This window comes from Heloderma suspectum, chromosome 5 (assembly GCF_057233095.1).
Source record: "Heloderma suspectum isolate Gila_16-S chromosome 5, 16-S_ref, whole genome shotgun sequence".
NCBI classification, from domain to species: domain Eukaryota; kingdom Metazoa; phylum Chordata; class Lepidosauria; order Squamata; family Helodermatidae; genus Heloderma; species Heloderma suspectum.
In genome coordinates, this window is record NC_139462.1 from 9172707 (window position 1) to 9182860 (window position 10154).

Consider the following 10154-nt stretch of genomic DNA (forward strand, 5'->3'; position numbering starts at 1 on the left):
CTAGTCAAAGTCCAGGCCGAAACCCCATCGAAATGTTGTGGCAGGACCTGAAGCGAGCAAGGAAGTCCTCAAATATCACTAAGTTGAAAGAGTTCTGCAAGGAGGAATAGGCCAAAATTCCTCAAAACCAATGTGAGAGACTGAACAACAGTTATAGGAAATGCTTACTTGAAGTCATTGCTGCTCAAGGGGGTGCCACCAGGTACTGAATCTAAAGGTTCACATACTTTTTCACACATGGATATTAAATGTTGAATCAGTTGTGGATACATAAATGTTGAAAAAGCATGTTTGTGTGTTGTTTCTTTACTCAGGTTATCTGTTGTTCTTTATCTACGATTATGGGGTCTAATAACATTTTAGGTTAGAAATATGTGATAATCCTAAGGGGTTCACAAACTTTTTCTTGCCACTGTAAGGGCAGCCTGCCTGTCTTCCTTCTCCTACGGTGACTTTGTGTAGGTTCTTGTGAAGTCAGCTATTATTCACCTATGTGTAACTTCCTCCATGCTATGGCTGAGCTGCACATCAGGTAGGTGCACCTCTGTGTGGGAAGAGAGGCATTGCAGTGCAAAGGCATTTGCTGTCTGGAGACCTTCTTTAGTCAATATGGCCTACGTGACTTCAAGAGCAGTGTTGGTAGTGGATTGTCCAACTCCAGGCTAGCCTTTCTTTTCAGGGTACAAAAGAAACTTGTAAATCTTCCTGCTGACATGGCGTGGTGATAGAGCAGACAGGGCAGTCCCAACTAAACATTGGAACCATGGGTGGAAAATGTGACTCTTTGTTTTGATTAATTACTCACGTATATATGGAGAAAGTAGGGGCTTGGTTCAACCAAAGTTACGGGCTTAATTCCCAGTTACCTCGATGGGAGAATTTTAAACATGCAAGTTTAAGAGTGCAATCCTATACATGTCTACTCAGAAGTAAGTGCCCCTGAGTTCAATGGAACTTAGCCCCAGGAAAGTGGGTATAGGATTGCAGCCTAAGCGTTTTAATTGTGACTGGGGCTTGCCCTTGATGGTTGAGTTAAAGAATTCTGCTCACTGTGTTACAATGACATACGAAGACAGTTGAAAATGTTTTCAGAATCCTTTTTTGTTTGAACTGTAGATCTCCGCTGATGGATATGAAGTAGAAAACCTGATCTCAGAAGACCTTGCCAAGAGAAATCGTGGTTTCCGCTGTGAATATTTCATCAAGCCCCCAGTCCATGTGACTCTTTCTTTCCCCTTCAACGTAGAAATTTGTCGGATTAATATAGACATCTCCTCAGGGGGCTGTCACAATATCACTGGCCTGGATATTTGCACATCTACCTCGTCTGGGAAAGCCTCTTGGAGCAGCCTGGAGTCTTCCTTCTCAGGTCTAGCCGGTCAGCTTGCCTTGGACAAAGAGATTTTCACACTGGTAGGCAAAGCTGTGCTGAAGAATCAAAGCAAAGTGACATTCAGCCACCGAGGCTTTAAGCCGCGGCCCCCTTTCCATCACCAGACGGACACTCTCTTCTCTTTTTCTGGCTCCGCATCTCTGGACCTGTGGAACAAAGGCCCAACGTCCTTGAGCAGCGTGTCACACTTGAGAATTTGCATCACCCATGTGGCAGGTGGTGGTCTCCCTTGCATTAAGAAAGTGGAGGTTTGGGGCCAGCCAGCCAAAGCCTGTTCTCACGAGGTGGTCGACAACGTGCTCCGGGTTGCCTCGGAATCCTTGGCACAAGGCTTTGGAGGGCAGGCCGCCAGCCTCCCGTCGCCCATGGAGAGCGACATGGTGCCCTTTGGCAACTCTGACAGCCAGGAGCACAAGCTGATGGATGCCATTCAGGACATCCCGGAGGAGTTCTTGGACCCGATCACTCTGGAGGTAATGACTCTCCCCATGCTGCTGCCTTCCGGCAAGGTGATCGACCAAGGCACCCTGGAGAAGTGCAACCGGAGCGAGGCATCTTGGGGGCGAGTGCCCAGTGACCCCTTCACTGGGGTGGCTTTCAGCCAGCACGCACAGCCCCTTCCCCACCCCTCTCTCAAGGCAAGAATAGACCACTTCCTGCTCCAGCACAGCATTCCTGGCACTAATCTCCTGGGGAGGGCTCAGGCCTCGGGGACGGTGGTCGCCTCTTCTATAGCCATGTCTTCTCTCAAAAGGAAAATAGACCTTGTGGAACAGAACCCGGGCGGCCACCACAACATGGAGCCTTTCCATTTTTCTACAACAGACTTTGTAGTCACGTCTGCCTTGGAGTCCCGTGCTAAAAAAATGAAAATGGAGTGTGATTCAAACTCCTTCCAAATGGACTGCTCAACAGGTACCCTGGCCCCTCTGTTCTCTCTTGCAGGAGGAGTCCTGCCCCATTGGCCCACAACATGAATTGCGAGTGCAGTTTCTTCTCAATGCTTAAAACCTTCTGCAGATTGTTTATTTTATTGAAAGTATTTTTATGCTGCTTCTCGGCCAAAAAGGCTCCTGGAGCAGCTTACACACAGTCAGTAAGAGCAAGGCAGTCCCTGCCTGCAGGCTTACAATCTAAAAAGACACGACACGCAAGGAAAAAGGAATGTGAGGGGGGAGGAAAAAATCAAGTAGCCTCTCAGCAGGGCTCGTGGGGTGGCCTCGCTTCCCCTCTCATTATTGGTTGTCCAGATCCATGTGACGCTTTGTGGAGTTTATGGGGGTGGGTGGTGAGCTGGCAGTTATAACTCCGTCGCTGGCACCACAAGATGGGTTGTGTGTAAATGTGTCCTGTCCTCATTTCATGCAGCTGTTTCCCATTTGGATTGGTCCTTGCTCTCTTTCCACTACATTCTTACGTTGGTTAATTCTACATCGCCATTACTCTTTGCCTCATTTTCTTTTCTTTCTTCCTTTTGGTGAAATGCTTGATGTTTGCAGGACTATTCATTCTGCCTGTCTGCATTGGGCAACATAGCATCTGGACTTGGGTTCTGATCGTGGTGTTCTGAGAACTTCTCTAAAAGAGGGTCTCTAGATCTCATGGTTATTGAGAAAAACTGGGCAACGCAAGCTGAATGGGTAGATACTCTAATGGCCCAGAGGTGGAAGTGCCTTGTTCCACGCACAGTTTCTGTCACCAGTCTCCATGTTTTCGTGTGTCATTTCACACACTCCCTCCTTCATCCCCCTTTACCACCCCAGTCTTTGCCAAAATAACATGAATTCCGAGAACAAATGTCTGTCGTCCTTTTTATTCAGCCATGTGCCCCCTGAGAACTTCTCTGAAATGGAATTCAGCCCTCGGGCTGAAAGAGGTTCTGCCCCCCTCGTTTAGGACTGCCTCTGATCCACAGTATTGATGACTGGAGGGTGGGTGTATCAATGTTGGTAGCCATGCTAACTCAAATGGAGTCTCCATGTTCAGAGGCAATGTATCTCTGACTACCAGATGCTGGTATTTATACCCTGGCTGGCTGCTGGTGGAAGCTGAGTGCTAGACAAGCAGGACCCTTCACCTGATCCAGGGAGGCAGCTCTGACATTTGTAGGTCTGTTTGGGATTGACCACTGGCACTGAACAACACAAATCTAATGACGCTATTAGGGAGAAGGGATGGCAGGTGTTGGTTCCTTTAAAATAAATTGGCTGATTTTGTAACTCACCCAAAAGACCGACTTGCCAGTTGACTTGTTGCTTGATCCCGTTATAAAACCAGAATGTCTGTTTCTAGATTTTTGCACCTCTCCTTGCAGATCTGGTTTCTCACGAACAGAGGCTTTCGGAAAGCTTGGATAGCGCCCTGAACTCTGCACTCAGCAATATGCCGTTGTTCACAGCTAGCTTGACAAAAGGTCAGCAACAGCCCCACGGCGGCGGCGGCTCTAGCAGCCTGTGGAATGCAAGCAGCGCACATGGTAAAAAGGCATGCCGTTGAGGAGGGGTTGGTCGGGGTGATCATGCTTGGCTTTCCCATTTCTGAAAGAGGCTGGGAAACAGGCTGGGGGAGGTGGACAGTTCCCTAGACCACCTGGCACTCTGAGAACTAGAATCTTGAAAAGCCCAATAAGGCAACTTCTAACGTGGCTGTTTTCAGGCGCACGTCTTCAAGATGCTCGCTTCATGTTGCATGTTTGTAAAATGTTCTGAAGGCCTGTTGTGTGATAGTTCTGGGAAGAGTCCCAAACCACACAGCAGCCTAATGTAGGTCTTCTTTTTCCACCCCACCCCACCACTCCAAGTTTCCAAGCACAACTGAATGCCTCACTGTTGTCATGCAGTGGCCTGATAGCCTTCCTTACTTCAAGCCTACTGGATCAAAACAAAGCGCCTTCAGTACAGCATCCTGTTTCCAGCAGTGATGAGAAGCCATATAAGAGGGCCATTAGAGGAGGCACTGTACTTTTTCCATTCAGTAGCCACGTTAAACGTGTGCATGTACCCACTCGCACATATGCACCCTGCCAATTTGGCACAGCTAGAAGACAGATGTATTGCACTGTTTTCTGCGGCACCTTGCCACATACAAGAGAGGGGTATGAGTCTCATCTTCAGTGTGTGTTCTCATGTTTTTTAAGTATATCAAGGTAAAAGAAAGTGACCTAAGTCTAGATACAGGAACCTAATTGAAGTCCAGTACTACTATTTTGTTGTTGCAAAGGCATTAGAATCATAGGACCACAGAGATCATCTAATCCAACCCCCTGCTCAATGCAGGCTCTGCACTGCAGGCTGCAGCTACAGCATCCCTGACAAATGGCCATGCAGCCTCTGCTTAAATACCTCCAGTGAAGGAGAACCTACCACTTCCCAAGGCAGTCTGATCCACTGCTGAACAGCTCTCATTGTTAGGAAGGTTCTCCGAATAGTTAGCTGAAATTATATTTATTTATTTATTAGTTTTATTAGCCACCCATCTGGGTGGCTACCCAGCCACTCTAGGCGGCATACAATACAAATAACAACACAAAATACAACATAATCAACTAAACAAAACAACATTGCTCTAAAAACCCTAACCCACCCCAAATGCCCACCTGAACAGCCAGGTTTTCAAAGCCTGGCAGAAGCTCATCAAAGAGGGGGCATGGCAGAAGTCACTAGGGAGGGAATTCCACAAAGTGGGGGCCACCACAGAAAAGGCCCTCTCTGTTGTCTTCACCAGCCTAGCTGTCCTGGCTGATGGGACAGAAAGAAGGCCTTCCAAGGCCGATCTCTTTGAACAGCATCCCTGGTGTTGCTGGAGGTGCTCCTTAAGACAGACTGGGCCACAACCGTATAAGGTTTAAAGGTCGATACCAACACCTTGAATTGGGCCTGGAAAACAACCGGTAACCAGCGCAATTCCTTCAGCACTGGAGTGATGTGATCTCACCAACAGCTGCCTTTAATCAGGCAGGATGCCACGTTCTGCACCAGCTTCAACTTCTGAACTGTCTTCAAGGGTAACCCCAGATAGAGCGTATAACAAAAGTCTAGTCAAGAGGAGACCAGGGCATGAACTATTGATCGGAGCAGATGGTTATGGAGGTAGGGGCACAGCCGCCCTATCAGATGGAGTTGGTACAGCGCTTCCCGGCTCACAGCTGAGACCTGAGCCTCCATGGACAGCTGGGAGTCTAAGATGACCCTGAGGCTGCTTCCCTGCAGTTTGCATCTTTGGGTTCTAGTCCTACCTGTGGAAGCTACGGAGAACCAGTCTGCTCCATCTTCTGCCTGGCAGCCTTTCAGATATTTGAGGATTACTGTCATGTCTCCCCTTAATCTTCTCCAGGCTAAACAAGCCCAGCTCTTTCAACTATTCCTCATTAATTCATATTCACTTATTTATTTCTGTAGATTTGTCAAATTCTTGCAATAAAGTAAGGGTTTGTAGCTCTTAAGCATCGTTTGTATGTTTGAGAGTCTCTTTAAAAGTAGGAAACCAGAAAATGGTGCTCCTCGAATTCTGTAAGGAAACACCCCTTTGATTTGTTTGATTATTTATAATTTGAATACTGATTCTCTTTTTGGTGCAAAATCTGTATATTTTTGGCACATGGAGCTGGATATACTGAATATGTTTAGGTTTTTGTAGCCTCCCCAGTCACAGAGGCTTGGGGCAGGTAACAATAGCAACAGCAACAACAAAACCCGTTGAAAATGGATTGATGATTATTCCATGAAATTTCATTACCCTTTTGCAATTTAGTCCTGAGCCTTTAAGGCTAGCCCAAATGGTAGGCCTTGCAACTCTTCAGTCTGCAGGGGGAGGGAGTTCCTTCACTGGGGGACAGCCCCGAAAATGTATTGCCAATCAGCTGTTGCTGTGGGGCTCTCACATGCATTTCTTCTCTGTGTGTATGTCTTTTTGTTTTTTCTGCAGAGCATAACAGGAGCAGCAGCAACGCCCAAGGATGCTCTTCCTGCTCTCGGACCTTTTCTTTGTACTTCAAAGCAGAACCTGTTTACCAGCTCCCTTGCGGCCACCTTGTATGTCGTTCTTGCTTGGCTGAGAAGCAGAAGTCTTTATCGATACTGTGTATGAATTGTAAAAGGTTGGTTGCCACCCATGACATCATGAGGGTCCATTTCTAACAATTTTTTGTGATGCGCTTTCTGGAATTGGGTGATCAAAAAAAAAGTGAGCTGTGGGGGACCAAGGAGCAGGAGATGCGACTGTTCCCCCTCCTTTGAGTCGTGCAAGGATAGGATCCTACATAGACCTTGCAAAAAGGAACTTTGTGAGGTTCTGAAGAGGACTTGGTGCCCTTAGAGAGAATAGACGGGGCTGTAGTATTGTCAGTTGTGCCAGAGCTAAAGCGATCAAAGGATAATAAAGCCATATGCTTCTCTATTTTTTTTCCCAAAAAGCTCATTTATAGACAAAAGTGGCATCCATGTAACCACACTCTATTTTGCCACCTTTCAAACAGCCCAAGCGTAGATGGCTTCTTGTTTTGGGGGAGGGATGCTAAAAGTTCACATCCATGTGATCTATTCAGTAAGAGCTTTTTGGTTAAGGTGAAGAAAGTACATGATTGAGGAGAAGATACCTGCCATGGCACCTGTCCATTATCGGCATCCTCCCTGCCTTGTTTTTTCCAGACATGCAAAAAACAAAGAACAGGCCCACGGCTTGCCTTTTCTGAAGCCCAAGTAACTACCTGGGCGAGGGGAGCATTGGGCAAAGTTTGAACAGTGCTGGTGCCAATTTTCATTAGTTGTGCAATCTGTATAAAAGGTTAGTGTGTAATATATACACACATGCACCTGTCGTCACTCTTGATTTCTGTTGTGCAGCTGGGGAGGAGGGGTGGTCAGCTGTCTTCCTGTCTAGCAGAAAAAAATGTATAAGCCTTAATAAAATTATGGTCAGAAGTCGCTGATCTCCTTTCGGCTTATGACAGTTGTATTTCTTTCTGCTTGTTAAGATCCTTTCATTAGATACACACGTAGCTCATCTAAGATGCTTCTGATTTAAAATCTCCAGGGCAGATTCACACATGACACTTCACATATATGGACACGAAGGTGGAAAATGTATGTGCCATCATGTGAACAGTGCACAGCTGCTTATGTTATGCACATGCCTGTATATACAGAAACATGGAACCTGCGGCCAGTCACGGTGTCCCTATATACACTACCCTTATTTAAATCCCCCTCTTCCCCCTGTTCTCAAACCCACGCTCTCATCCAGTTGCTCATTGAACCCTGTTGCCAATGAATCACATCACACAGACCTAACACTCTCGTTCTGGAACCCAAATGGCTACTAGGCAGGGGTGTGATGAGGGAGGTGGCAAGATTCACAGTTAAGCTCAAAGGCCTGTTTTGGGCTGCACTCAAGATTATACTGTAAAACAGCGGTGTGAACGATGAGCTACTTTTGTGTTCACTTTTTGTACCTCGCAGGAAGTCTACATCATATGTGGCAGTTAATGGTGGGAAATGGGTGGAGAGGAGCAGGAAGGAAGGATAGGTGGAAAATGTGACTTGGGGGCCTGAGGAGGTGGGGTGGCCACAAGAGAGGACTTCACAATGCTCAAGATCAGGAGGGCCCGTACACCAGGGAAGGCACATGAGGGAAGCAGAAGACGAGAGGCAGGGCGACAGAGTGAGTGGTGGCGAGATGTAAATCCGCCTTTCCCAACCCAGTGGCCTCCAGCTGTGTTGTACTGCAATTCCCATTATTCACAGGCATCATGTCCACTGGCCAAAGCAATGAGAGATGTGTGTGTGGGTTGGTTTGAATTAACCCGCTTTCTAACTGTAACTGCCATCTAACTGTAACTGCCATCAGTCATGGGTTCTTTTAAAACTAATAAGTAAAAATAGAGGTTTTCCCCCATGTGCACCTACTTCTTGGACCCACATAATTGTTAGCAATAGGCTCTCACTGTGCAAACAGTTGGAGATGTAGATGTTTCTGAGAGGAATCCCCCCCCTTCCTAAATGGGAGGGATGCAGGTGATGCTCCTTAAATGACCCAGACAACTGCTGTGGTAGATGTGAGTGGCGGCAACTGCCAGACAAGGCTGTTTTCATGGGGAGTGCAGCAGTAACTTGGGAGTTGGGGGGACTAGGGCTTAATAATGGTAGAGCATGTGCTTTGCATATAGGAAGCCCCAGGTGCAATCCCTGGCACCTCCAGGAAGAAGGATCAGATGGCAGATAGTTGGGAAGCTCCTTCTCTGTCCTGGGACCCTGGGGAGAGACTGCCCACCAGAGCAAACAGTCCTGGGTTATATAGACAAATAGTCTGGCCTGGGAAGAGGCCGCTTCCTGTGTGCACCCCCACCAACACCCACTGAATGTTTATGTATGAGCTGCACAAAGCTAATCTTTACTTCTAAAGCAGGCTTCCCCAAACTGGTGCCTTCCAAATGTGTTGGGATTACAACTCCCATAATTCCCAGCCAGCGGAGGAAGGCTATTCCAAAAGGATTTTACATCAGTAGGACAGAATTGTGTGACTCTTCCATGTTTAGCGTGCAGTTTCAGCCAAACCCCTGTTTTTTTGTAATAGGGCCACACGAAACGGCCTCCTACAGGGTAAGACGATCAGCCTGTCTTGCCTTGCGGTGTCTCCCAAGAATGGCAAACAGCTGTATGGAACGTTAAGCCATGCTCTTTCCCAGTCCCGCTACCTGGATTCCTTTTAATTGGAGGTGGGCATATTGGAAGAATTTGGTACCTTCTGCATACAAAACAGGTGCCTCTGTAGAGGAACTGTCCCCCCCCCCCGCCCTTCCGCCATAGTAGTTAAAGCAGATGTGTAAGAGTGGGCTGTGGGAGTCAAAGCCTCCCAAACAGACACAGCAAATGTCATGGAAATCGTTCATGTTGCATTCTCATTGCTGCCCTTTTTGGCATCCATTAGCTAATATTCAGTGGGACAGAGTTTAATGGGGCTTCTGGAACCTTCCCTATGTGCAAATGGCTGCTCTCTGTTGTCATATTACTGCTCCTCTGTACCTCATTTGAGAAGGTTTACCAGACAGAAGCGGGCTTCGTTGAGCTGCATGTTTTTATGTATCCTCCCCTCACCCCAACCCGGTCATCTTGTTTCTACTTCACAAACTTCACTTCCTTAGCATAAATCAGGGGTAGTCAACCTGGTGCCCTCCAAGTGATTTGGACTACAGTTCCTATATGACCCAACCACCCTGGCCCATGGTCAGGGATTATGAGAGTTGTCCAAGACATCTGTAGGGCACCTAGCTGCCTACCCGTAGCATCAACAGACACCATTCTATTGTAATTTAATTCTGGGAGAGGCCTGTTCACTGGTACACACACTGGTCTTCCCTTGTTTCTCGATTTGAATGCTCAGCAGCTGAATACGTGTGAGCAGTTGGTTGTAAAGCGGTGCATTTGAACTAAGGGGAGGTCATTGGGAAATTCTGCCTGTGGCGTTTCATCAGTTGGTAGCTCTGATGCGGCGCTCATTGAGTGGTAGCACGTATGTCCGTCTGTGTGGGAGAAAACCAGCCCTATGTAGAGATAGATACAAGTAGTGCCCAGAACCTTCTGCATCATCTCTAAGACTGCCGTCCAAAGTCATAGAATAGTCGGGTTGGAAGGGGCCTATAAGACCATCAAGTCCAACCCCCTGCTCAGTGCAGGAATTTAAGTCAAAGCATTCCTGACACATGGCTGTCCAGCTTCACCTTGAATGCCTCCGGTGTGGGAGGTAATCGGTTCCATTGTCGTATTGC

The 10154-nt window shown here is 47.3% G+C and overlaps 1 protein-coding gene across 2 annotated transcripts in view; it reads left to right on the forward strand.

Moving 5' to 3' along the window:
* UBOX5 (U-box domain containing 5) overlaps positions 1-7323 on the forward strand; it is a 30802-nt gene extending 23479 nt beyond the window's left edge. Inside the window, exons 3-6 of one of the 2 annotated variants that reach the window (XM_084855319.1) lie at positions 1117-2308; positions 3708-3869; positions 6317-6488; positions 7039-7323. In XM_084855319.1, coding sequence (XP_084711445.1) covers positions 1117-2308; positions 3708-3869; positions 6317-6488; positions 7039-7093 — 1581 coding nt within the window. In that variant the 3' untranslated portion in view covers positions 7094-7323. Of the gene's footprint in view, positions 1-1116; positions 2309-3707; positions 3870-6316; positions 6626-7038 lie in introns of those variants that run through there. The other variant, XM_084855320.1, reaches the window with a different exon arrangement.
* The last annotated feature ends 2831 nt before the right edge of the window (positions 7324-10154 follow it).